Source organism: Penicillium riverlandense, assembly GCF_028828495.1.
Source record: "Penicillium riverlandense strain IBT 135883 chromosome Unknown utg000008l_segment0_segment0, whole genome shotgun sequence".
NCBI lineage: Eukaryota > Fungi > Ascomycota > Eurotiomycetes > Eurotiales > Aspergillaceae > Penicillium > Penicillium riverlandense.
In genome coordinates, this window is record NW_026643199.1 from 2604210 (window position 1) to 2631530 (window position 27321).

Below are 27321 nucleotides of genomic sequence, written 5' to 3' on the forward strand. Positions count from 1 at the left end.
AGTTACCGGTTAAATGTGTGAGGGGTTATCTCGTGATGAAGGTTCCCCACTCGTTAGCATCATAAACTAGTAGGGCGTAAGTGACTAAAGCTACATAGATCTAAATTGAAAGAAAATAGGGTTTCCCCTATGTAAAATTTACCCGCGGCAAGTACTCTTTTCGAAGCATCTAAAGCTAGGGCCTATATTATACGCTTCCTTTCTAACCAAGATATGTTCTATCTATCTAGTGGCTAAATATACGAGAGGCCTTCTCTTCATTGTCACCATAAGGCTTTGCATTGCCTCGATCGTTAGCATCGTTGACCAGTAGGGAGTAAGGGACTGAAACCATCTAAGTCATAACTCAGACGAAAGTAGGTTCCTCGTCGGAAAATAAAATTTACCCGCTTAAAGTACAGCTTTCGTAGCACCCAGAGCCTTGGGTTAATTTAGTGCCTTGAGGTACACGGCATACAAGGCATTTACAAGGGTTAATTTCATACAAGAGTTACGTTCCCCGCATTTATCCCTGCAGATCGTGCTTTTGATCCATCGGATGCTATCTTGAAATGGCCCGGTTATGTGGTTCTAACGACGGAGTATAACTTGTCAAGAAGATCAGAACTTGTTACTTCCGACGGATATAATCGCGGAGAAATATATTAAACGCATTATATCTATCATGTTTTGTTGTCAATTTATATTAAACACCAACAAATGGGTATTCCAGAAAATTTGGACCTCTTCAATCGACCAACATGAATATAGCAATGACCTTGATTTTGTGGCTTTCCATCACTTTCAGCTGTGTCCTATGCAGCAGGATCCAGGAAGGTCATACAACGCCAACTTCATACATGCCGTACACTTACACGTCGATGACCCAAGTTCAATATGCTGCTTCATTGATTCCCAGCCCCCCCGTGACGACTTATATGCCGTTGCGGTCGATGCAGGCCATACTTCCGTCCGGTGCTCGCACGACCTCATGGGCAAGAGACTGCTCTGCAAATGACCATGATGATCCCTACGGCCAGGCCGAGTGGAACTCCCGATGGGATCCTTTCTACCCGAATGTTACTATTTCAACGTTTCCTATCTCGACAACAGTGAAGCCTACTCCCATACCGTCGTCCTCTCTGCTGCTGCCACCAGACTCCGGATTCGCTTATAAGCCGGCGAATCACAAAAACCCGACCTTTCCTCCTGACTTTATCTTTGGAGCAGCATCTGCTGCAGCACAAATTGAGGGAGCAATTCAAGCTGAAGGCCGTACACCAAGTGTTGCCGACTACTTTTTCAACTTCCAGCCTCAGCTTTACGAAAATAATTACATAACGGATTGGAACTATTATCTTTATAAAGAAGACATTGCACGCATGGCTGCAATAGGGCTGCAGTATTACTCATTTTCCATTTCATGGAACCGGATACTGCCCTTTGGGGCGGCTGGTACACCTATCAACAAGGAAGGCGTTGAGCACTACAATGATCTTATCAATACGTGCCTTGAGTACGGAATAAAGCCAATGGTGACCATGGTGCATGAGGATGAACCTTATGAGTTCATCATGGGAGAGCCGGTTCTGGAGAACGCATATTTCTCTCGAAATGCGGGCGCGTCAAACAGTACATTTGTGGAGTCATTTGTGAACTACGCCAAAGTACTATTCGCTAATTTTGGCGACCGAGTCCCCATTTGGATCACGATTAATGAAGCTATATACGACGCAGGAAATCTAGACGGTCTGTATAACCTGCTCGAGGCTCATACCCAGATCTACGACATCTATAAGGCGTATGGGGGCAAAGGCAAGATTTCGCATAAGATGTCAGGGACCTTTGCGGCGCCTATGAACCCGAACAATCAGTCAGACGTTGAGGCGGCAAATCGCTATCAAGATTTCTTACTCGGAATCCTGGCAAACCCACAATGGTTGGGAATCGATATTCCAGAATCTGTCTCGTCTACGTTGACCAATGACTCCCATCCACTGACGAAGAAGCAACTTGCGAGATATAAGGGAAAATGTGACTTTTACGGTATTGACGCGTATACTGCATCGATAGTCACACAACCACCAGAAGGTATCGATGCATGTGCAAAGAATCCTTCCAATCCATTGTGGCCCACCTGCGTTGTCCAGACCACAGTCACTGGAACGGATTGGCAGCTCGGGTTTTACTCTGACAGCTACCCGTTCATTACACCAACCTATTTTCGTGCATATATGAACTGGCTATGGGATACCTACCACCCCAACGCCATCATGATGACGGAGTTTGGCTTTCCTGTAAGCCTGGAGCGAGACCTTACCCTAGATATGCAGCGGAATGACCTCCCGCGGTCGCTGTACTACGAATCCTATCTGACGGAAATGCTGAACCTGATCCACGAGGACGGTGTCAACATGATTGGAGCGATCGCATGGACTATGCTGGATAATTGGGAATGGGGAAGCTTTGATCCGCACTTTGGGATGCAAGCGGTTAATCGCACGACAATGGAGAGGACATATAAGCGCTCCTTTTTTGATTATGTCGAATATTTTCATGCTCATGGGCTGTAATAACCCCCGATTTGCTTCATCGGCTCTGTTATCACTTCGTACTTCGTTATAGTGCTTTTTGTTATCAAACACGATTTTATGGAATAGGTTGTCGTCTTGAGTAGAAACTGTGCTTCTTGATGAAACAGATTGCGCTATACCATTTCTTCCTTATTTCAAGTAACATTCACGTCCCATATCACACTCGTATCTGCAACACTCATGCTGGCGCTACTCCACAGCTGATCTAGCAGAGACTGAAAATATCATGAATGGCCATGAAAATAGTATCAACAAAAGGAAAGAAAAGACAATCAACTCTCCTGCATCCTTCATCCAATCTTCTTCTCCAACTTCTTGAAAAACCGATTCACCCCACTCTCCAATGACTCCGCCCGCTCCTCCAGCTTCCGCGGCCTCTGGCCGGGATTCTTCATAGCCTTTTGCGCAGCCTTCTGATAGTGCGAGCTAGCCTCCGCCTCCGTGGGCCGGTACACCTGGCTATGGACATCGTATTCCGTGCCCGTGCGAGGCACCTGTGCCTGATCATACGAGTAATTCGAGTACCCGCCTATCGGAGGCGGATGTCCCATTCCAAATTGTGGCGGGGACTGCGGACTGCCGTACATCTGTTGGCCGTATAGGTGGGCGTTTGGATCCTGCGGAGGTGGGGCGAAGGACATTGTCCCTGATGGAGGCGAGGCTGGGTTCCAGGGTTGGGTTTGGCTCCCGTGCCCGGGAAAGGGTTGTGTATATGCGGCTAAGCCGGGGCTTTGTAGACCAGGACTCTGCATTGGGTGGGACAAGCCTGCGCTTGGTGGTGGGGAGACGTATCCTGCCGCTGCGGCAGTGGGTGGACTGGAGTAGGGGAGTCCTGGAGCAGCTGAAGTGGGCGGAGGAGCAAATGCTCCGGGGACCTGGTTTGGAAGCGTGAACGGCACGCCGTGGTCGGCTGCTGCTGCGGCCGCGAGTCCGGTTCCCGCCGTGCTGTCCTCTGGCGGCGGTGTCTTTTCACGATGTCGGATTGGCTCTGGGGCTGCCGGTGCTGCAGGATTATACGCCAGTGGAGTAAAGTTCGCATCCTGCTTCTTCTCATCGGTCGAGCCCTGCTGCGTAGTACTTTCTGGGGCACTGGTTGGAGGAGGTGCGAAAGTTGGCGCCGCTACCGGTGCAGCTTCAGAACGCGAATTAGGCGTCTGTCCATTCTGATACGCTGGGTCGGAGATGGCCACGCTCTCAAGTTGCTGGACTACAGTGCTCAGCGGCTGCTCTGTATGCGGTGCGCTGGCCACCCGATCCGATTCGATCTGGCCACCAGGGAGAACACGGCCGAGCGTGTCGAGGAACTGGGTTGCATCTTCTGTAGTCCAGAAGTAGATGTCTATCGTGTGCAGACGGATCCGAGTCTGCTGATCACTCCGGGGGTCTACGCTGGGTAGCTGCCAGTCCTGAGGAGTCGCATTTGGTGGTTGCTGGGGAGTCGGATGATAGTCCACTACCACCGTGCAGAGAGTTGGGAATTTGATCGAGTGACGCACATGGATGCTGTCTAGGGGGCCGTGGAATGCATCTTGGTCAGCCGTTCCTGGGTTATTGGCGACCTCGATGCGTGACCTATTGTTCGTGTCACGGTAGATGTATAGATATGAGCCCTTGTCAAAGCGATGGTTCAGGGGCTTCGGCACGGGCGGTGCAAAGTAGTAGTGCAGGTCGGCGAAGCTAGCATACAGCTGGTTAGGTCGAAGACAGACGGACTGTCGCTGTGTAGACTTACACCGTCAACACACTCTCTTCACCGGGTAATGGGGGCATGATGGGGTGCTGGAGAAGAAAGGCAGTGCTGCAGAGAGCGAGTACTTACCAGAGAGCAGAAGTGAGTTAGGTCACCCTTTATAAATAGAGAGGGGCAGCTGTAGGCGCCGAGGGGGCGCTTAGTTCGATGTGATGCAGGTCACAAGTACCTGTTCATCACATGGATCGTCACACAGTGGGGAAGTACCCGGTACCTTCCTCGGAGTTTGGGTTTCTCCGAAAATTTCCTTCCCCAAACAATCCATCAATCATCCCCAATTCCATTTCCAAGTCCACATCCTTTCCTCTACACGACCAGCGCCATCCCTGCTACCCTCGCAGGCCCGGGCAAACAATGTCTCTCGTCAACCTCGCCCACGTCTGCTCCCACCTCAACAATGCCACCAAGGCCCGTCTCGGCATCACCTCCATCCCCAACAGCAAGATGCATCTGAACCTCTGCCTCGCCCTCCAGCACTCCGGGTACCTCTCCTCCGTCGTGCGCGGTGGCCCAATTCCTCCCCCGCCACACCCCATCCTCGGCTACCCGGCCATGAACGACGAGATCGAAGCCGTCGAGCCCATCACGCAGGCCAATGTCGCGTCGCGACGACTCTGGCTGGGTCTGAAGTACTGGGATAACAAACCCGTGCTGGGCAAGCTGAGCATGATCAGCAAGCCTAAGCGACGGATTGTCCTGGATGTCGAGAATCTACGCCAGGTCATTCGCGGCCACAAGGCGAGCTATGTGGATGGATTGCGCTCACCCGGCGAGAATATCTTTTTGTCGACGGATCGGGGGATTCTGGAGTCGCGCGAGTGTGTGGAAAAGAGACTGGGAGGTTTGCTGCTGTGTCGCGTGCTATAACCTGGTGGTGGTGTATTTTTTGGATTTGCATTTGGCCCTGGAGTTTGTCGGTTGCGCAAAATCTGTCTGTGATGACATTGTGTATATTAGACCTGATTTTCTTTTTCCTGTCACATTCCCCATTATTTATTTTGTTGTATAGGTTATGATATGGAAGATGCTCCTATTTGATGCTATCCAAGTCACGCGACAGGCCATACCCGGTTCGGCAACAACTAAGCGCGAATCCCCGACTCTGGTTACATTCACCAGTAAACACCCCTTGATAGCCATGACGAAAGGCATCCTGTCGTCGAAAAAGGTCCTTGTCTCAGGCGGCACCGGCTTCGTCGGCTCGGCCACGGTGCGCGCCCTGGCAGAGAAATACCCCGACTGCGCCGTCACCATCCTCGATCGCAGTCCGCCCCGCCCGGAGCATGCCCTTCCTGACAGAATCGCATGTCTCCAGGTCGATATCACCTCTGCAGAAGAAGTCAGCAAGGCCTTGCAGGTCGTGAAACCGGATGTTGTCGTGCATACCGCGGGCATTGTCCCAGCCCTGGCAGACCGATTCGGCAGAGCGCGGGAACGCGAAGTGTGGAAAATTAATGTCGAGGGCACGCGCAATGTACTCAACGCAGCCAAGGAGACTGGTGTGACGGGGTTTATATATACAAGTACCTGCTGCGTGACGACGGACGATATGAACTTGCCCTACCCCAACATCAATGAAGCATGGCCAACTTCTCCACATTCTCTAATATACGGCGAGTCCAAGGTGAGGCTATGCCTTCTTTCCTTTATACACTACTAAGTATGACCAGGCCGCAGCAGAAGCGCTTGTTCTTCAAGCATCAAGCAGCACGATGGCAACCTGTGCCCTCCGGCCCTCCGTACTTTGCGGACCAGGCGATTACCAACTCATCCCATCCATCCACGCCTGCATCGCCAAGTACGAGACACCCTTTGTTATCGGCGACGGCCTGAACCTCTGGGACGTGACGTACGTGACGAATATCGCAGACGCGCATGTCCTCGCCGTGGAGAATCTACTGACTACACGCACCGCCGCTGGAGAGGCATTCTTCATTCAGAATAACGAGCCCATCACCTTTAGGGATTTCTGTCTGGCGATCTGGATGCATTTCGGACACACGCCGCCGTTTGAGGTTCGCATCCCCGAGGGTCTGGCTTATCTGGCTGGTTTGGCGTGTGAATGTGTCACCTGGGTGACGGGGGGTACGACCACGTTGAGTCGTGGGAGTGTAAGAGATGCGTGTGCTGTGCGCTATGCAAGTGGTAATAAAGCGAAGGAGATATTGGGGTATGAGGCGCGCATTGGCATTGAAGAAGGGATACGTTTGAGTTGCGAGGTAAGTCGCATTCACTATCTGGATTGTTTGCAAACTTACCTGAGTAATCCAGGAATATGCCCGTCGTCTGGGGGTAGAGCTTCCTATCAAAGCCATTAAGAAGCGGTGAGAGGTTGAGAAATACTTCCGTGGCGGCGGCTCGCAAGTGATACCCTGGTTATTAGTTTGGCTGTTATGATCTTCGTCCCCACGGAGAGGCGTCTACATAGGGTACCAAAAGTCCGTAGAAATCCCTTGTTTCCCGCCAAACACGCCACTTTTGACCTTCAGTGTCACAGCCAAATGATAATTAAACAAATTTGTTGAGGTTTCGGGGGTCAAACGTGACTACTATATGCTGGAAAATCTACAGACTTTTGGTACCCTATGTATTACTGCGACTTTCCTCGAGACTTTTTTTTTTCCAGGTCTGAGACACTCGATCTTTAGAATTTGTGCTGCAAGGACAGTCGCATCTAGACTGAACCCAAAGATAAAGCTGGCGGTTGGTTCTCCGGTAATTCCTTATTGATGCAGACCGATCTAGGGCCAGCACATGGCCCATGCGCCACCTACGGGGATGACTGTGGACGGCATTGGGCGTCAAGCCCCAAAACAACACCCAAATGCATGCCCAATCAATACCACGCAGGGGCTTAGCTAGGAAGGTTATCTGGATATCTTTGGGCACCGAGTCGCAAGAAACACAATAAAGAAAATTGGATCACGAGATACTACTCTCCACAACTACTCAGCCTCAAATTCGCTTCTGTATTAACCAATTCCCTGGGATACCTAATGCATGCCCTAACTCCCAACTTTGCTGCCCAATAACCCTCATCCAGGCAGGATTGTCGCACCAGGGTAAATGGTGGCGCTAGCTGGGCATCTGGCCTCTGTATCATTGGTTAGCAGGCTATGGAGCATGGGGGACTAACAGTTGTGGATGGATGAGAGAGTATGTTCAGCAGATAATTATTTGCGACGGTCGAATCAACATGCAGTACCTAGTTTTCCTAAACCGAGACCTTTGGTGGTTTCCTGCATGTAGCGCAGAAGGAGGCTCTGTTTCTGGGCGGTGATGTGTTGTGCGTTGAACACCAGTTCCATGAGGCGTGGATAATACGCGCAGAAATGTCCGTTGTCGCCACCGGCGTGGAGTATTGTTTTTGGCACGGCTCTCAGTTATGCTCGTTTCATTAACTTTGCCGGGCTGGAAACTTCCCTCCGGTCAGGCACTAGCTCCATATCCTGTGCGCTGGGGTAGGAACTAATTGGGTATTTATCATGGACATGGCCACTTCTTGGACTTTTGTCGTTCTTGATATCCTACTATCATCGCTATACACCTACATACGTTGTTTCAACGGTTGAATAGGGCTTGCTCTGCATACCCAGCGCCATTTGGGTAGGCTCACACTTTACAGCAGCATTATGTCTCATTATCCGTTGTATGGAGCCCCAGTGAATGCTCCCATCATCTACCAGCAAAGGTATTCCAGTTTATTATCCCTCGGTTATTATTTTCTTTCAAACGTCAAGACGTTTTGCTGAAGACTAGAAGGGCGCCTACTGCTCCGCCCGGGGGATATGCCTACAGAGACAGCCGTCATATTACCATGGAGTCCCCTACCCATCCACCGGATTATGATCCCCGTATCCATTACCATGAAGCCCCGGTTCCCCTGGAAAGCCACGGACATGCCATGAATGGACCCCTCAGAGGTCGTTTTTCTTACCCACTGGCTGGCCACCCATTACCCCCGGCTCCCATGTACCACCATGACTGGAACCACCCCTCGCACATGCCACGCGAGTCCCAGAGACACGGCCCTGAAGGCATGACAATGGCCACCACAGAATCCCAGCGGTATATCCTGGAAAGAAACATCCGGCGCTCCAGGGCCAGTCCGCAGGGCGGAGAGGTAGACGACCAGCGCGCACAGCGCGAATACCACCACACAGCCCAGAGCCAAAGGCGTTCCTCAGTCCGCGACGAGTTTGATGGCCCTTATCAGCTCTTAGATCCTCCCTCCCCGCGGACCCTAGCAGCCCAGGAAAAAGAGCTGCCCGAGCTTCCTACTAACCTCGACGCCGCAGAGCAAGACAAAATCCTCCACAAAGTCAACGATCGCCTCTCGCAATGCGCTTTTGACTTCGTGGCAAGATACCAATTCCGCATCCCCATCGAAGCAGACAAGAGAATTGTGAAATCTCCCTCGGACCGTGAGTGGACGGAATGGGTACATCTTCTCAAAAGACTGGCGACCACGCGCCGCATTCCAGCTCGCATCCTGTATAACGGTCAGATCAAGCAGCTGATTACCGTCCTGGAGAATTCTCTGGAAATGCGCCATGCCGCAAAACATCAGTCTCGTCCCGTTAAGGATGATCGCAACGTCCTGCAGCTTATCTCTGCGGGCACCCAGGTTGCGCGCATTCTCAAAGATCCTAGCGCGATGTATTTTTTGGATCGGCTCTATGTCGAGACGGAGAAAGACATTCAGGAACGTGGCTCTACTCGGAGGGTTAGGTTCAGGTCCAATGAATGACCTTATTTTTGGATTGGATGGCCTTTTTTCATTTCTTTTGCTTTGCCTTTGCTGGATGATTCCCGTGGAGTAATCCTCTTCCTGGATGGACTTTCTTATTTTTTCAAGCCATGGAACTTCGAATTGCCTTTGCCCATATTGAAGGCCTCTAAGGGAATTTGCCATCTCCTGGATTGTTGTTGTTTCATACTCTCATGGATTTGTTAGTCTGATGGCCTTGCGGATTAGGGGTGGTATAGCATGGTCGCACACTCTCACCGCGGATTAATCTCCAAACAAGTCCGGACCCTACGTATTGGATGGATTATACTGTACCCTTTTGGGACCCTCTATTGTTGTCATTTCTTCCTTCTTGCTTTTCTACTGGTGGTTTTACTATTGCATATTTGGTTGTACTTCACTTGGGCAGGGTGTCTCATAATTATTTCCATATATCAATCGAGCTTGAACGAATTCTGTCACGCGAATTTGACGGTTCTTGTCTGTGTCTCGTCGTTTCACATAATGGGTGTTTGAGAGCTTTCCGAACTACGCACAAGCTGGGTACAGAACTCTACAATCCGCTAATAATTCACCTATTCTAACAACCTCACCGTTCCCCACCCTGACTCCTCTTTACCTTCGCCTTTCTCCTGCTCTATTGATCAGCATTTCCTATCTTCTTTACTTATTCATAACACCTTTCGTCCAACTTTCCTCCATTGGCTGCCTCTGGTACTAGGCCCCTCATGTCCTCTTGTTCGCTCTTTAAGGTGGGCCTTTCGAAAGAGTCAAGACGCCTAGACCCTTCCGAGGGCGTCACTGTCCTCACCTTCATAAAAATGGTTGAGTCCCCGTGTACAAGTCTAACCGCCGGCTGCTCGACTTAGAACTATACCATGAATCGTAGTATATGATGTATTCTAGGGTTTAAACTATAATGCTAGGGTCAAGGTATAAGGCTAGTTGAGAGACAGGACCTGTTTCATGGCTGATCACTCCTCCCTGGTCTAAACCTAGACAACCCTTGGACTGGTGATCGTAGATAATTGTTCTTTGGTCTTGTCGATCTCGGAAAAAGGGAAAGGATTTTACTTTGCCGTCAACCAGTTTACCAGCACGTCTTAGTTGGGTAAAAGCGTACAACCAATATTCTATCATTCGTTAAATATCCGTTAGTTAGGCTGTAATCAATAGATAGGGATAACAAACATTTGAGTTACCGATTTTCATTCCTGTCGTCCCAGCACCTTCTGCTGATACCAATCTTGCTTTACAAAGAGTCATCCCCATAAGCTTGACAATTAAGAATAGATGTGGTCATTTGGATGAGAAAGGTACGGTCGTGGATTTTATCTCCGCGCAGCCGACATCACCTATGACATGGAGTGTTTTGACGACCTGCATGTATACGGAGGCTTTGTCGGAATTTCTCCCGTTCCCTTATGAGTATTTCAAGCTTGGTATCCTGGATCCGGATATGACAGTTGGTCAATCGACCGATCCCAACGACTCGACTTTACAAACCTACCCGGAGAACTTTTCGGGGTTCTAGAAAACGTGAAAGGACAATTTTACTAAGAGAGACTGTCAACTATTAGGAAAAGTCTTGGCGACGCGAGTGAAATCAGTGAAAGAGTGGATGAAAAAGTCGGATTATAGTGGAAAGCCAACATAATTTCTGAAGGGTTACCGAGTCAGAGCTGCAAAGAAGTAGTGGGCAAGTGGGTGGACTAAATCTTTGTTCCGCAACCTCGAGATTATTGAATTTGTTGTTGATACTGACGCTCAGTATGGATAGTCGCCCCCTGGTTGGGGGAGTTTTAACACGTCCCCAAATATAATCCAACTTGAAAATACTTATTCTGTCCGGAATGGGTCTCCTATTGAGAAAGATGGTGGCCAGAAAGACTGGAACATGCCATCCATATTAACCTGGCGGTCTAAACCCTGAAAATTTATATATTTTCGGCCCTTAGACATCGGCGTAGGTTCCCTGTTCCCCGTATTATTAGCTGACCCATGTATAAGATGACTGGCTGGGCCTTCGTTTAGCTCAGACTACAGTTACACCAGATTTCTGGCTCATCCAGACAGTTTAAACAATTGTTCGCCCCCAGACAAAGGCGTTTGTTAGTACCCACATATATCTCCCCTGTCTCTACACTAGGTGATGTTGGTGAGGGGCCGGAAATCGATGGTCGACGGCGATGATAACGAAAACGCGAAGATCTACGTGGAAGAAGGAAACTATGGCCGGAGAAAAAACAAATGTATTAGACTGTGCGTGAGTTCTCACATATAGACAATTGCTATCACTATATTATGCAATGGCCAGGAATTGGATGATAAGAGTTATCTGTTATAAGCATGGAAGCAGTAACACATCTCTCTTTTTTCCTTTTCTTTACTTTATTTTTATTTTTATTTTTTTACAACAACAAGGAAATAAAGTCGCTTAATTTCGAGTTTTATTTTCTTGCCGGACAAGTAATAATTCTATATTAGACGATGGGGGTAGGCAACCATCTAGCTGTAACGTAACGTGGGGGCTGGCTAGTCTGCCAATGTGCATTTCCGAGAGGATCACGAGGTTCAGTTGTGAGAAGAATATAATTTTAGTTCGATCTTTCGAACTAAATAACATTATTACTGTTAGAAAACCATCCATGGCCTCTTCTCGCTCAGCTTCCATAGCATCAGTCTTACAATCTTCATCTCCCGAGTAGTATTCACGTACAATTTACATATCACGAAACAAATACCGATTGAAATTCATAAAGGGGACCTCAGATTTTGAGCAAGCCGTGACTTAGGCACACTAAAGTGAAGCACGGTAATTGCGACCAAATTCCACACTTAGATACGCTCCTCGCCTCCCCGCCAGAATAAAAGAGCAAGTAGTTCAGAGATCCCGCCAACCCTCAGTCTAAAATTGGAATCTATGGTACCAGTGCCTGTCGATCTTTTACTGAATTTCTTCCATCGAAAAATAGTACAATGAGGAGGCGGAGATCATGAGTTACTAGACAACCTCCCGGTGTAGAATCAAGCCGAGACGGAAATAGCAAATCCCGGCTAGGGTCTTTCCAAATCGAGCAAATATTTGACTAGGACAATAACTTTTATTTGTGGCGGGGACTCCGGGTGTAGAAATCGGTGGCAACAAGCCTTGATCTGAGTATTTGAGGTGGGCCGACGGAGGCTAGCTCTACTAGCGCTGCTTTTCCTCTTGGCATTTCTAACCCACGTGTGCATCAGATAAATCTCACTGGCTTCCAATTTAGTTTCAGCTTGATGGATACCCTGGGTCCCACTACGCTGTTGGTTTCAGACCCGAAGCCTTTACACTACCCAGTTCCTATGGGATGCCCAGCCTGCATCAAAATGAAAGGGCCCAATAGCATTTCAGGTCAACCATATGCTCACTTCATGGAGCATTCCAGAAACACTAAAACCGATCTACAAAAGTAGAATTAGCCCCCAGACTTGGCACCGACCACAGTCTCCATAATTTCTTTTGTTGGTTGAACATAAAACCATCCGTTCATCCTATACCCTGTGGACATCTCGACCCTGTTGCGCAGGAAGGATCGTTGGCAGGAAGGATCGTTGGCAGGAAGGATCGTTGGCAGGAAGGATTGTGGGCTGAAAGGATCTAAGCTAGGACACTCCTGCAAATTATGGCGCGCTGCCAGCTTTACCATCCAAAAGCTACAGAACGACGAACTTGTGGCCATGGATTTATAAATATCTTCAAGTTGGGGGCGGGAGGTATATAAATCGGTGGAAATCATCGTCAAAGGTAAGTGTTCAAAAGGGTCTTCAAATCTATACTCTCAACAGCGCCTCAAGCTCCTATATTTGTGGTATACCGGTGCAAACATGTTGCGATCCAGCCTCCTATGGACGGTTGCTTTGGCGAGCACCGCTATCGCCGTTCCTCATGTGGCACGGCGCAGCCCTACGCCTTCTATTTCTGTCACGTCTACCGCGTCATGTACTGCCGGCGATACCTCTTCCACAGAAGGAGTTCAGGCTATCCTTGACTCTACCGGTACCAATGACTGGCTTGATAAGCAGCTGGAAACGCTAGGTGGTGAAGACGACTGGGTCGACAAGCTATGGGAGAGAGTCTTCCCTAACCAGGGAACCTCTCCTCTCAGTGGTTGTGGCACCGTTGGAAGCAACTGTGTCCCCGATGATATGTGCGGCAATTACCCAAATGAACAGGCATACTGGACTTTCTATGCAGTTGGCTTGCTTCACAGCAAAATCAACTACGTTCATGACAAGATTCTATGGACTGGTTGGCTAGACGGCCTATCCATTGATCAGATTTCGAAGGACTTTTCACAACCTGCCCCAGATGACACCTGGATTAAGTGGCTCGCAGCTGCGATGACGATTGCTAGCGGATTTGGTACTGCCGTTGATTGGAGCAAGGGGCTACGTGGAATGATAGGCATGGCTGGTGGCTGTACGTCTCCCTGACTGGCATTTTCCAAGTCTGTTATAAACTAACAGCCATATAGCTCTTACAGAGGTTAGCCTCTTGCAAGGTCAAGATGGTGGGGACGATGTCGATACAACATCAGTGGAAAATACGCTCAAGAATTATATGGGTTCTGCTGGAGACTATCTTTCTGCTATGTTGGCAAATGCGACCGGCAATGGAGACTCTGATTACCTACCAACCTCCGCGGACAATACCCTCTATACCTACGGAACCTCTAAATTCTTCGAGGATCCCTCTATTCTTCTTGCTGAGAATAAGGATAATTCGTCCTTTGTTGCGGCTTTTGATGGGTTTTCTCAGAATGTGGTATGTCTGCAAATCCTTCTATCAACCCACTGGCTACCACTAATACACCTGTGCTCTATAGGAGAAGAAGTTGGTCGATGTTGCCATGAAATCGGCCTGGTATGTCCTACTTATGGAGAATGATGTGTCAGAAAGCGATTGCGACTATACCGGCTCCATGTGGCTTGAATACCAGTCTGGAAAATACGGTTGTTTTTACTTGACAAGACCCCATACTAGTGATGGTTGTGATAATGATGACCCGAGCACTTGTCAATTTGATGCTTGGGAAACCCCATGGGACACTCACAATGCGATGGATAGCGATGTCTATACTAAGTTGACCGACAACTATGGCTATGATTTGGAAGTAAGTAGCTTTGAGATCGAATCAAATGATTGGAATAAGACACTGACAGACGCAGGCCTACTATAACTCTCTGATCGATTGCAACTTCAATGGAAATGGGGAAGTGGATATGACAGCAACCACTGATAATGGTGCAATCCCTCGATGCTTTTATTCCCTGTACGTGAGAAGCGGGATGTGGCAAGAAGATCCTAGCAGGCCAAACAGTTATTATTATCTCACGTTCCAAGACTGGTAGGTCGATTTTGACTCCGTCTTCGAACCTATTTTTAATGATGCAACAACTGAAACCACTATTCTTAAACTGTTACTCTATTTGAATTATTGTCCTGTCTGAACTTTATCCCTTGCCAAGTAGTTCCTAACAATCAATCTATTAGCTTAACGGCTGATGTCATGGGCAACACGGAGCAAAAAGCGTAATATCCTGCTCTAACCTCCTCGCCTTTTGTGCTGTACTCTACTTGTTGCTGTTTTACTATGTTGGATATTCTAGAGGTGGGTAAGATAGGATGAAATTTGGATATGTAACGCGTTAGGATCATGTACGTATACCATCTACGACGGAGGATCTTTCTAACTATATTGTTAGGTTTTCCACGTTGTTTGGTCTGTTTGCGTATTGCACTAGTTTCTATGAACAATTACGGTACTATAACGTTGCCTCATTTAATGCTACAGTGGCATTCCACAAGCCAAAATTCACTTCAGGTATCTTCTGTTTTCACCGCCTGCCTACCTTGAATGCACCGTTCATTAATATTAGTCTCCGAGTGGTTCATCAGTGCATTGCAGCAGAGTAATGGTAGCGCGGTTTCGATGGGTTTCAGATAGGACGCCACTACACGCCTATTTTCAACCTTAAGATCTTCTTTTATTTCTTACTTCGAGGTGTCTCCAGTTAAAAAAAAAAAAAAAAGAAAATTCATAGGAAGTGGGATACATACCATTGACAAAAAATGACCAGACTGGGGCTCGATCCCAGGACCTTATCGGTGTTAACGATACGTGATAACCAACTACACCATCCGGCCGATTATATCTTGATTCAGAGTGCTTACTATAGTATTCTAGGCGTCCTTACAAAAACCTGATTTTTTGCGCAGGGAGTCAGCTGGGGAGCGCGCCCGTCACCATGTCCCAAAGGCGCACTGTCTGATCTTCCGAGCTAGACGCTAGTAGCCGGGCGTCGCGCGAGAAGCCTATTGTCGAAATCCACTAGGCAGAACCAATGATCGCATGTGCTAGTCCGTACGTAGTTAAGCCATGTCTTTCTGCAGTCTCGCGCGCACGTACATCCGTGTTGACTATTTCAACCCGAAGTAATATACCAATTACGGCCAGAAGTATTCAAATATAGCTCCGTAGCGACTTAGGCTATAAATAAGAAGCCTATCACTAAGGCCTTCGAAGTAAGGTCTCCGCAATTATATTATGGGCTCTAAATTTGGGTCTAGTGCTGATTACTAACGACGCTTCTGATTGAATATTTAACTAGAGCCACCACACGCATCTAGCTTGAATTTCAAGCAATAAAAACAAAAATGAGTAGCCCATCAGGAAATTTGTTCATACTCTATGAGATTCATAGAAACATAAAGTCCTCTCTAATGCCTAGATCTGCCTTTAGTAGGTTTGCTCATCTACTCCTCCATTAGTCATTTCGCCATGAAACTAGGCGGCTCCATCAGCTCTTACAAAAGACCACATAAATCCGAGCCAAAACGTGGCCATAGCTCTAGGCTACCTCTCTATACAAGAGCGCTTTAGGCTCAACAGAACGGCTAAAAATTATGGATTCGGCAAAGGCCATTAAACACATGTATGCTTTTTCAGACACGACGTTTAGTCATTTTGATGTTATTCAATGGTCCAAGTTCTATGGCGAAAATAGGCTTGGTAAGGGTGAATAGAATACTCTCAAAATTCAGGCTCATAAGTAGAATAAGGCGGGATCGCTTAACCCAAGAAGAGGTTTTTATTAGGCTTAGTGGCGACAAATCGCCTATGATAGAAGAATCTGCGGCTATATTAGGAGTTTCTAGAGGGATTAGTATCCCATTTTTGCATAAGACTAGTAGGCTATATAGGCAAAATATATGGATTATAGACTACTATGGTGCTAGTCTTAAGGAAGCCTTTCATCGATTAGGCCGCTATTTTAGCATATAGACACTTTTACTCCTAGCGGATCAACTACTTTCGTGAGAGTGATACAAGCCAGCTCTTTCCCCCAGAAGGGATAGAACCCAAGGAGACGTCCAGAGACCTAGACAGTTCGTCCGTTCACCACCTTGAGCTTGCTCCAACGGGGGCTTGGTGGGATTTCAACCACCGCTATTGCAAATCGTATACTGATTTCAACTTACATGTTTACGTAATTAAACAAGATGACGGCAAAAAGACGGCTAAAAATGGCCGTAACTGACCCTTTTTTAAGCCGCCCATCCCTTGGGACCCCCATTTCTTGTCCATGGACGGGAATAAGGCGGGGGGTGTCATGGGAGTCTAATGGGGATTGAGATTTGGTATTTGGGAGTAGATTTGGGGCACTCTCATGGGAAATGTCAATGTCAGAATAGGGCCAATATTCTATTAGCAGAGCGCTCTGATCAGACTGTTGGTATTAATTGGGCATACAACTCTGTTAAGAGCTATCCACAGCTTAAAGTCGATACTCTCGCCAAAAAAATCAACAAAGAGCTAAATGCGAAGATCCTAAAATTATTCAATCATGTTTTTGACCTTGTATGCCAAGAAATTGATAAGAACGGGATCCCGCTTAAAGATATCTACAATTTTGACGAGGCGGGATTTGCTATCGGTCAAATTGGGACTCACAAAGTGGTTACAAGGGTTAATTTATACGGTCGGGGGTCAGTTCTGCAGCCAGAGAATCGTGAATGGGTCACATCAATTGAATGTGTGAATTCAACTGGAGGTGCATTCCCACCATGCATTATCTTTAAATCAAAGACCGATCATGCGGTCTGGTATACTAACTCTCTAACCTGCCTAACGATTGGAGAATTGAAATAGCGACAGCGGCTGAACTAGAGACGCATCTGGGGTTCGATGGCTACAGCAGCCATTTGTCCCTATGCTACTAGCCCTTCTACAGAAGCCGAGTCAATAGCCAATTTCCTGCGCACCACCACGCTTAGCGACTGTCAACCAGGACATAAAATAACCGCAACCAGATAAGTAAATCTGTGCTGATGACATTCGGGGGCGGCGGAGTGCTTTGAGCGCAGCCTGGCTGTCTTAAAAGATTACCACCCCGTTGTTGATTTCTTGGGTGTTCCGGACGTAGTCTAGAGCCATTTCAATCGCTCGGAGTTCTGCGGCGTATACAGTCGACATGTCGTCTATTCCCATCTGGGAGAGTCGGTGCTGATTGTCTAAGTCGACAATCATCGCAGCACCAATCAGGCCCTCATAGCCACTTCCATCGGTGTAGATGACCAAAAGCCGTGCAGCTAGGGACGTGATCTCTTTGTGCTTCTGAACAGCAGTTTCGCGGTTGTCAATAAACACCTCTGGAGGTGGGCGCCATGGCTCCCGGACGAATGCTTTCCGGTTCTCCCATCGCCCTGTCACGGTATCCGGGGGAGCCTTTAAGCATCCGCCCTTCTTCCAGGCCTGCGCCTCTATTGGTGTCCATCAAGTCCATTCCCGCTCTTCCGTCGTCCAACGCCGAAGCATCGTCGGGGGTACTGCATGCTTTGGTGCTACCTGTCTATAGACGGGCCCGGGCCCAGCTCACACCCCAGGGTTGTGTCAAGGTCAAGTAGCAGGCACTTGTTGCGATTTATTTTCTTCCCTCCTTATCCTTTATTACTTTGTCTTTCACTCACAGTACGAAATTCTTTCTCCGAGATTCGGCTCGTGACAAACAGCATCAAAACTCACGACTAGCTATCTAGCTCGACTAGTTCTGATTTCGCTGATTTATGCCCCTGCTGATCAGCCGGTAATTCAGATCTTTCATACGTAAACGCTTTATCCCGACCGACAGGTAATTCAGCTGGCCGTAGGTCGTAAATGGTCCTCTCGTCTAACCCTTGTTTAGGAACGGCAGTAGCCCTAGCCCCCTGGCGCTGTTTCCGTCGGAAACCAAACCAACCCGCAAGAGCAAGTAACAGGATAATACCGATCGCAGCTCCAACCCCGATTCCCGCTCTCGCCCCAGTAGATAGGCTAGTGCTGGTTGATGTACCTGTGGTGACCTCTCCAGTGTTTAGGCTAATGCGGGCGGAAGTAGGTGTCGCGGTGGGTGTCGCGATGGGTTCCGCGGTGGGTGTCGGGGTTGGTGTCGCGGTGGGTGTCGCGATTGGAGTAGGGAGATCAGTAGACTGCCATCGGATAGACACGCCATATGCGCCGATGAATGAAACAATATTACCAATAGGAGCTTTTTCTTTTAATTCGGCAGAAATTGCCGCGGATCTGCCGTGAGCAGAAAAAGGGGTCAACGGGGCGGGCGAGTGACATCTTTCATCAAGTTCCAAACTCCCAAACATGATATCTGCGGCCCCCGGCGCTCCGGCCACATCGAAGTTTCTGAAGAACGAATTAAAAAAGAAAACGAAGTTTAGCAATAAGCAATAGCATCACTTACGTTGGACAGCATATTGCGCTAGTCACCTTTTCAAATTCATAGCTCTGGGCAACAGAATAACCACTTGGACATCGTCCCGGTGAATAGTATCCTCCTACTTGCCAGCTGGATGGAAGGCATTCCGCAGTCGAAGTTGGCCCAAGATTGTACCACTCATAGAAGTCGTCGTCAAAGAGGGAGTTAGAAATATAGTAGACATCACTGATGCATGCACTTGGTGGATTGAAAGCGGTTGTCAACGGTCCGATTAGAAATGGGGCTCCCATCTTCAAGCTTAGATGGCTGTAGCTTCTAGACAGAGCGGAAAAAAGGAGAGAACAAGTCGCTTATGTATTTGGAACCGCATAGACCCCTGGGCGTACTAATGTAAAGACGCTAAGATGCATGCTACTGTTAGACCATTACACAAACCCCTGTCACATCATGTCCCAATCGACAGTCCAGCGGCCCTTTCTCATGTAATAACCGAGCTCATGTAAACGTATGGGAACGTACAGTAGTAAAAACCCCGTAGTCCCGCGAGATGGTAAGAACCAACGATTAGTCTTGGGTCAACTCGACTACTCGTTACCGCACTTTTGCCAGATCCTTGGTATATTTCATTGCCTAGGTCCTAGAATTCCTGGTATCAAATCCACTGTCTCAGCTGATTAAAACATACAAACTGCAGGACCATCCCAGTTTTTCTCCTCCTAGGCACCGGGATCGCGGCATGCGAACGCTAGCTAGAACGGCCTGAGCGTCGGATTGAGCGGCGTTTGTGGTGGAGAGTACTTAGGGGCATGCATCGGATCAGTCGCCAATGTGCAGGGTCAGTTGGGGCCAGAAAAAAAAAGCAAAAGGGGTGCGAGTAGGAAAGAAAGCCAAGGTGCGTAGTCAAGGCGAGTACCAATAGCTCATATTAAAGTTCTAGGTAATTTATAAGATTCATAATCAATAATAAGAGGAAGGTGGTGCTTTGCATGCTGGGCGGTCTGAGGGGGGGGTAAAAGTGGCCAGCGACCCCCAAATGAGGCCCAAGCAGGCGGTGGTGGACGGCAGGAAAGCAGAGCAATGATTTCTTTGCGCAGCCACATCGATGAGGGTTGCAATGGGAGCCGCTTCTGGCGCCTCGCTTGCCGTCCTGTTGAATACTCCTTTAAAGTAGCAGACGGCAAACAGGCTTCCAGAAACGGCCGCAAGTGAGGCCGTTCTAGGCCAGCGATTTGCCAAAATTCCTGCCACGCATCCCCAACCTCCGTCCACGCCTACGCATGCTCCGTTTGGCGCTACCACTATCCCATCACACCCCAATTTTTCCAGTGTATCCTGTCCTCGCTGCGGTTGTCGCCTCTGAATTCTCAGTCTCCACCCCTAGTCGCTTTGGCTGTGGTCTCTGTCCACAGAATCACTAGCGCCGTCTCCTACTCTGTTTGGATGGGTGTTCGTTTCAATATGGCTCAAACATGTACCACTACCCTCATTGGGACCCTGGCCTCTTGTAATGGCGGAGCCTATCCAGCCAGACGACACTCTGGTAATGGACCAAAAGCGCCTTCTTTGGCATCTCTGTTTGCCTAATACTTAGCTAGGGACATTCCCTTTAAGAAGTAGACCACAAGCGAACTACCAAAAATGGCCGTAGTTAAGGGCCTAGGTTTGCCAGAGGTTCTGCTTGTCTGCTTGCTATAACAGCGAACACCTCAGTTATGTCTAGAGCTCTTTCCTCTAACATCTTTAATATCTACCCCTATTAGTCCGCTTAGGGTCCCTATCCTTAGGGTGGCTAATACCATCTTCTTTCCCTATACGGACCTTTTCAACATAGCACGTAATACTTGTCCTACCTAGGAGCGTATATAAGCTAGGCCTTTCCCTAGGAGGGATGATATAGTGCTACCTAGTGCTCAGAGAAAGCGCTTAAGATAAGGGCTTTATTAGATACTACCTTATGTTAGGCTAGTAGCTACGCATTTAAGTAGGTCTTCGATCTAAATACCATTCTAATAATGTTTTAAGAGGTATTATATAATATTATTAGATATATTTAAAGTAGAGGTTATATGTGACCGGGCAGTCTGTCAGGAGAAGAAAACAACGATAACGATGGTATTCAGGCTGAGTACTATGGTCGATGGGACTTATAAGTTAGAGAAGGGAAAGAAGAAGAAGGAAAAGAAACAAAGAGAGTCCCTGCTATCTACAGAACCCATATCACGTGCCAGACATAGTCGCCTCAGGCAGGTCACAATAGCTACTATGAATTCAAGCCATAGGTTCTATAGAAGATTTATACCTATTCTAAGGCCGCGTGCCATGCTACTAATCACCCCTCTAGATCTTTCACTAGGACCATTCATAATATTAAGTTAGCTAAATCTATAAATGCTTCTAGAAGATCTCATACTAGAGTCTTCGTGCACTTTGTGTGTATGAGAGTCTATTATGACTAGAGCATTTAGGTAATGGAAACAAATACGTAATGGTTGATGTATCGCAAGTTCGAGAGCAAGCTAAAAGGAGATTGAAGACAAAATTGAAACCTGACTATTATTTTCCAAAGACTGCGCGCGAAATGCATGGCTTTATACATTTCGTCTGACCAATTCGCCTTTTTCTGCCCGTAGGCTAAGGCGGGCACTTTCTTTAGTCTCAACCTCAGATGGTAATTCCTCTGGCAAGGTCGTGTTCAGACTCAGCCTGAGAAACTAGATGCTAGAGATTTAATGACTAAGTAGAAGGTTAGCCTAGGAGATAACTAAGATGGAAGTCGGCGATATAGGCCAAGAGCATAAATGCCTCATCTCAAGCGCGTAACTGTTAGAGCCTAGAGGAAACGGGTACAGGATGAGGGAACGCCGCGGACCAGTCGATTTGAGCTAGGAGGGAGAGGGGGTAAGGGGGTGGCGGAGCTCGGCGATACGGATCAATAGCATAAATGCCTCACTAACAGGAGGAGAGTAGGGGCGGGAAGAAGGACGGGCAAAAGAGCGAAAAATAGCAAGAAACTAAAGCGGCGATGGGGAGGACTTTATAGAACACGCACGGGAAGCTTAAGCAGCAAGGCGACGCTTAACCCAAACAGGAACGCTAAACCGTTTCTAGTAATTCACCGGAAGTGCTGGATACGTGACAACCAACTACACTATCCGGCCGGATTATGTCTTGTTTCAGTCATAAAGTGCTTACTATGATATGCCAAATGTCTTTTACACAAAATGTCGAACCTAGGCGGTGGGTGTAATGATCGGCCACTCACCTGACGTGGGATGTGGGAATGTGGTCAAAATCAACAAGATAGAAGATGTCTGATATTCTGAATATGATCGAGCTATCTCTTTAATAGTATAGAACGCATAGTAAGCGAAATGAGCGCACAATGTCTAGAATGTCAAAAACAAATGCAGTTTAGTGCTGCAGAACTTTTATGGATCCTACCAAGGAATCCCGACATAGTATAAAAGAGACTTGGCGGCTTCATATTCACGTCTTGGCAAGACTGGTCCAGAAGTTTTTGGCTAGAAAAAATGCCAGCGGGTTGATGCCTTATGAAAAGGGCAATCTAGACATGCATCTTTCAACACTCCTTTGAATCAATGATCTCCAAAACATCACTCACACACTAGCGAGCTTGCTTGGGCGTCCGGAATCCCATGTAGGGCAAATACCTCCCCGGATGCCAGTAGACGAAAAGGGCGACGCAGGGGTAAATTACCAATGCGTCAAAGACGTACATGGCCCACTCGTGACTGTTGAGATATCCTGTTGCACCCTGAGTGAATTCGACAAGACGATAGATTGAACGGACCTTTTCACTCGTTAATTAAGCCAAAATAGATTAGATAGGTCACTTACCAAGATCAAGAGTGTGGTGAGATTCACAACCCGTAGCAAGGCTGGCCAGTGCTTGTCCTTCGGAATCCCATCAATCACATACTGTTTCTCTCCAAAGCTTTCGTAGCGTTCATGAATACTCTTTGAGAACCGTTTAGAGGTAAAGTTGAAGCGAACGGCAGCCACCGAGAAGAAGCCAAACGCCGCTAGTTGGATAACGAGACCCCCTTGGGCAATGTGCTTGCCCCGGTTGAGCTTATTCGCCGAATCATTGTCACCGGGATTGACGGAAGCTACCATCACAGCTCCAACCAGTTGGAGAAGGAGCGCAACAACATCAAAACCAACGAAGATCGGAGTAATCCATCGCGGGGGGACCCAGCAGAGTCGGAAGGTGCGTTCCTCGCAGGGAACTATCAGAAATAGGATGCGACTGAATAGGATGTAGCAGCAGGCTGCCATGAGTACTGGAGCCAGGATGACGAGAGAGAACTGTAGGACGTAGACGGGCTTCTTGGTCACATGCTGGACGGAAATGCATCGGGCGATGTAGCCAACCGCCTCCACTAGATACTATGTTAGTATCGACAGATGAAAGGTGAAGTATTTTGTACACACTTGCAGAAGCAAGGACCATCACCACCCACACCCACGCCTTGTATCGGATCCATTGGATGAAAGTCAAAACAAAAGCGATACTGTAGAGAACAGCAGCAACAATGGCCAATGCTAGTGATGGATTGTAATCGTATCGAGAGACGTCGCCCGTGGCTCTAGTATCCACTGCCATAATCAATTAATTTTGCACCTGGGCAAGGGAGACTCGGAATGTATCAATCAAGACTGAGACCCTTGTTGGGGGTTCCAAGTTGGGCCGCGACTATTATATAGCTGATGATCGGCACACGGTGAACGGAGTTACCGTGCTCGGGTGGCGGACTTACTATTTCACTCATCATGGCTTAAAGTTAACCTTCCTCAAAAAGGAAACGAATTCGTTGTCGACCACAGCGCAACGCCTATCCCGTCCACCTATGATAGATCATTTTCCAAGATATCTCCCTCTAGTCGCCTCCGTAAAATTGGGCCGAGAATATTTTTAACATGCTAAGCCACGATCGTACGAGAAATAAACAGTGGTTGATAAGAACCTTGAGCTATCGATTATCCTCTGAAACGGACGAAACGAATACCCCATTAGGAAACACGGAGCCACGTGCCGAGTGGGCGGTGCAGAGCCAATCACGTGAAGCCGTGATCCACAGCCGACGGTGACACGGATCGGCACTGAGCCTCGAACCCCGATCGACTACTTCTGACGTCCACGATTCTTTTACCCTTTTTGGTCCTCGTTTAAAGAAAGCGAGATGAGCCCCCCTGCATCAAAGCAACAATGCCCTTTTATGGTCGACCGAGCAAAAATTGCGAGAGCTGTCGTGAAAGGCGGATCAAGGCAAGTAACCTTAAGTAATCCCCGAAGTCTCCCCTAACACCGTCTGTTAGTGTGACCGCAGCGAACCCGTCTGCTCGCAATGCAAAAGAGCGGGGAAACCATGCGGTGGCTATCGCGTTGTCACCTCTCTTATGTTCCGTGACGAGAATGACCGAACGGTCCGACGGTCTGCAGTCGCGGAATCTAGATCGAAAGCCAGGCGCAAGCTATTGGACTCTGAGAAATCGTCCTCTAGCCCGGAACCCTCTGTGACATCTCAATCACGTCTTGTAGTGTCGGAAAGAAAGCTTCTTGTGGTTTTCCTTCCAACAATTCCAGCCGTTGTTTCATCCAGCGTGGAGGAGCAAGGATTGAACTTTTTCTTCCATCGATTTGTAACGGCAGTTTCGATGCTAGAACGTGCGCCACCTCAACTAGAGGTTTCACCCTTTTCAGAGATGATACTACTGGACCCACCCGTCCGAGATGCCGCCGTCTCGGTTGGCCTGGCTGCCAAATATAATGTCACGCGAGACCGAGCCCTGCATCTCGTGGCGAGAGAGAACTATGCGGCGGCCATTAGCAGCCTCCGTGTAGCGGTGGAAAATCCCGAGCGGGCCAATCCGGAACAGACGTTGAGGCTAATTGTGATGCTAGGTCTGTACGAGGTGCGTCCGAGCTGTGACTACTGTCTCCCCTCTCTATCTTTGAACTAACCGGAGCCCGTTAGATGGTCAGTTGCACACCCAACCAAGTCGACTCGTGGACGGTGCATCTTGATGGTGCTGCAGCCCTGCTCAAGCAGAGCACTTTCAACCAGGCCCTGAAAACCTTCCAACCTCGTCCGCAATTGCAATACTACTATGTTTCCATCGTGAAATATTTTATCGCCCAAGGAAATTCTCTGCCAGACTTACTTGATTGGAGTCCCGATACTATTTCGATATCGAACCCTGATGAGCAGCCGGCCATCCGTCTGATCGACATATTAATCCGCTTTATGAGGCTACACTCGTCCATCCGAACAAATCCGGATCTTATCCCAGAAACCGCAGTACATTCCGCTCTGGCTTTCGAGTCAGAGCTAGATCAGTGGGAGAAAGAACTTCCAGAGAAGTGGGCCTATGTGGTTAAGGATTCGAATGACACCCAAAACACATTCAACGGGAAGTACGTGGCGTATGATGATTTGTGGGCATCAAGAGATCTCAACAATTACTTTTGGGCAAGGTTGATGGTCAACGAGACGATTCTATCTTACCTCTCAAGGTCCAAAACTACGACAGTCCAAGATCTGTGGCGGCGACAGCTGGCATTGGATACGATATCTCAGATGGCGACCTTTATCTGCGCCAGTGCCGCCAGCCAAATGGGTGCCCTTGGTTGCAGATTATCAGTTAGAGCCGCGACGCGCATGCTCCCGTTGAATGAGGTGTTCATGTTAATGTTCCCATTGGCGGTGGCCGGAGGTGCAGCCGGAGCTCCGGATGAAGTACACGAATGGGTCGTCCAAAGACTCCAGAAGATTGGAAGTACGATGGGGATCCAGCACGCGCTGGAGATGATACCGAAATTGAAGCAAGCTCGAGAAGCGAAGCTGCAGCGAATAATGGAGTGTCAATAAATACAAATAGCATAGAGGAACAAAGGCGAACATCTTCACGAGCTTCAGATAAAATGTCTTTCATAGAGTGGAAAGTGCCGCTAATTCCGATTAATACTGAGCTCCGACGCGGTCAGACGCGCGCCGCTCGTCCTTCCTTGCTCTTCCTTGCAATCGCTCCAGACCTGTCCACACATACCCAGCATGGCGAGCGAAGACGGATGTAAGGCTATTCTACAATCTTGATCGATGAAATCCTGACTAATTACCTGTCAGGCTCGTGCGACGCCAACGATGTGCTCCATATCACGGTCGTGCAGCCGGGCGATGCGAAACCGAAGACGCTGTCAACCTTCCATCCTCAATTCACCTATCCCATCTTTGGTGACGACGAGCAAATCTTCTGATACAAAGGCCTGATCATCCGATTGCGCTTCACCGCCCACGATCTCCGTCCCCATGTGCACATCTCTTACGACGATCGATTCATGCGTTTTGTTCGTGTCCTTATCTAGATTTTGATATTATGGCGAAAAGGGGTCGGTTTGTAAGCGTTCTACATATATAGAAAATCGTCCTTAGGGGAAATAATATAAATACGTCCCTGAGAACCAGAAACAACAGATAGACAAGATTCTTAAGCTGAACAACCTTATGTTTCCTACCTTGTCCAACGCACAGAGTAGGGCACTATCGCACGAATGGACGACCTGCTCATCCATCTGATCCAATAGCCAGCCTGTAAACATTAGTTGCTATTTCTAGACAGCTGCGCGTCCGCACACTGTCTGCGCCCAGTGGTATCACCACCGAATTGGTTGAGCTCTGCTTACCAGTCGTTCCATGGCCTAAGACAGAAGACGAAACTCGCAGGAAGAACCAACAGTAAGGCAAAAGCCCTGCCGTCATCCCAGTCCGCGCGACACAGTGGCTACAGAAGTAAAACTGATGACGGTCGTGGCTCAGGGGGAGTCAGGGACCGGCATGGCAAAAGACCTGGAATCGGGGATCACTAGGAAGAGCAGAAGAAGAAACCGAGAGAGAGATGATGATGATATTCCTAGAATCCCAGAAGGAAAGGTCTATCTACAACGGCGGTGGGCGCTGACACCGCAGGCACCCACTCACCTTCATCAAAAACCTATTCATCCAACTGATCCCCATTGCCAATCGATCGTGAAGCAAAGAGGATCTTAGTCACAGGGTGCACTTGGTGTCAGGGCCGGGGCTGCGTAGATTGGGGAACTGCGAACGGTGCCACGAGAAAAAAAGAATAGATCGAGGGGAACCAAGGTCCAAGGATGTCGCCTTGCGCCTTCTCAGATCTGGGGCCGTTCTGGAGTCTCAACATGGCCGTCATTAATTCTTGCCGTCATCGTAAAAGGATGAAGTATCACCGTCTTTGTCTCGTAGACTCTCACGTAAACCAGTTACTATTCAGTAAAGCACTGTTGCTATTTCTAGAGAACGGCACGCGCAGCCATTAGAGCTCTGTTCGCCAGTCGTTCCATGGACCCAAGAAGGTACCGAAACGCATAGAACGGACTAACATGGAGCCACAGCCCCCTTGTCGTCACCGAGTCCGCATGACGCTATTGCTGCAGGAGTAAACCCCTGTTCGCCCAT

At 48.4% G+C, this 27321-nt stretch overlaps 10 protein-coding genes across 10 annotated transcripts; 7 read left to right on the plus strand and 3 right to left on the minus strand.

Annotated features, from left to right (window-relative positions):
* Positions 1-839: 839 nt before the first annotated feature.
* On the plus strand, positions 840-2552 carry N7474_010047 (glycoside hydrolase family 1 protein; the record flags this gene model as incomplete). The annotated part of the gene is made up of 1 exon (XM_057201457.1): positions 840-2552. The coding sequence occupies one exon, from the start codon at positions 840-842 to the stop codon at positions 2550-2552; it is 1713 nt and encodes a 570-aa protein (XP_057049444.1).
* Positions 2553-2863: 311 nt separating this feature from the next.
* Positions 2864-4343, minus strand: N7474_010048 (uncharacterized protein; the record flags this gene model as incomplete). The annotated part of the gene is made up of 2 exons (XM_057201458.1): positions 2864-4250; positions 4306-4343. The coding sequence occupies 2 exons, from the start codon at positions 4341-4343 to the stop codon at positions 2864-2866; spliced, it is 1425 nt and encodes a 474-aa protein (XP_057049445.1).
* A 334-nt stretch (positions 4344-4677) lies between these two features.
* On the plus strand, positions 4678-5190 carry N7474_010049 (mitochondrial 37S ribosomal protein uS8m; the record flags this gene model as incomplete). The annotated part of the gene is made up of 1 exon (XM_057201459.1): positions 4678-5190. One exon carries the CDS (start codon positions 4678-4680, stop codon positions 5188-5190), a length of 513 nt encoding a protein of 170 aa, XP_057049446.1.
* Positions 5191-5347: 157 nt separating this feature from the next.
* N7474_010050 (NAD-dependent epimerase/dehydratase family protein) lies at positions 5348-5983 on the plus strand (the record flags this gene model as incomplete). Its single annotated transcript, XM_057201460.1, has 1 exon — positions 5348-5983. The coding sequence occupies one exon, from the start codon at positions 5348-5350 to the stop codon at positions 5981-5983; it is 636 nt and encodes a 211-aa protein (XP_057049447.1).
* Positions 5984-6035: 52 nt separating this feature from the next.
* On the plus strand, positions 6036-6641 carry N7474_010051 (uncharacterized protein; the record flags this gene model as incomplete). Its single annotated transcript, XM_057201461.1, has 1 exon — positions 6036-6641. The coding sequence occupies one exon, from the start codon at positions 6036-6038 to the stop codon at positions 6639-6641; it is 606 nt and encodes a 201-aa protein (XP_057049448.1).
* A 1499-nt stretch (positions 6642-8140) lies between these two features.
* N7474_010052 (uncharacterized protein) lies at positions 8141-9073 on the plus strand (the record flags this gene model as incomplete). Its single annotated transcript, XM_057201462.1, has 1 exon — positions 8141-9073. One exon carries the CDS (start codon positions 8141-8143, stop codon positions 9071-9073), a length of 933 nt encoding a protein of 310 aa, XP_057049449.1.
* Positions 9074-12937: 3864 nt separating this feature from the next.
* Positions 12938-13546, plus strand: N7474_010053 (uncharacterized protein; the record flags this gene model as incomplete). The annotated part of the gene is made up of 1 exon (XM_057201463.1): positions 12938-13546. The coding sequence occupies one exon, from the start codon at positions 12938-12940 to the stop codon at positions 13544-13546; it is 609 nt and encodes a 202-aa protein (XP_057049450.1).
* A 3944-nt stretch (positions 13547-17490) lies between these two features.
* N7474_010054 (uncharacterized protein) lies at positions 17491-18859 on the minus strand (the record flags this gene model as incomplete). The annotated part of the gene is made up of 3 exons (XM_057201464.1): positions 17491-17868; positions 18159-18581; positions 18848-18859. 3 exons carry the CDS (start codon positions 18857-18859, stop codon positions 17491-17493), a joined length of 813 nt encoding a protein of 270 aa, XP_057049451.1.
* A 3589-nt stretch (positions 18860-22448) lies between these two features.
* N7474_010055 (RTA1 domain-containing protein) lies at positions 22449-23450 on the minus strand (the record flags this gene model as incomplete). Its single annotated transcript, XM_057201465.1, has 3 exons — positions 22449-22634; positions 22682-23226; positions 23279-23450. 3 exons carry the CDS (start codon positions 23448-23450, stop codon positions 22449-22451), a joined length of 903 nt encoding a protein of 300 aa, XP_057049452.1.
* Positions 23451-24053: 603 nt separating this feature from the next.
* On the plus strand, positions 24054-25716 carry N7474_010056 (Zn(II)2Cys6 transcription factor; the record flags this gene model as incomplete). Its single annotated transcript, XM_057201466.1, has 3 exons — positions 24054-24127; positions 24175-24760; positions 24823-25716. The coding sequence occupies 3 exons, from the start codon at positions 24054-24056 to the stop codon at positions 25714-25716; spliced, it is 1554 nt and encodes a 517-aa protein (XP_057049453.1).
* Between the last annotated feature and the right edge of the window lie 1605 nt (positions 25717-27321).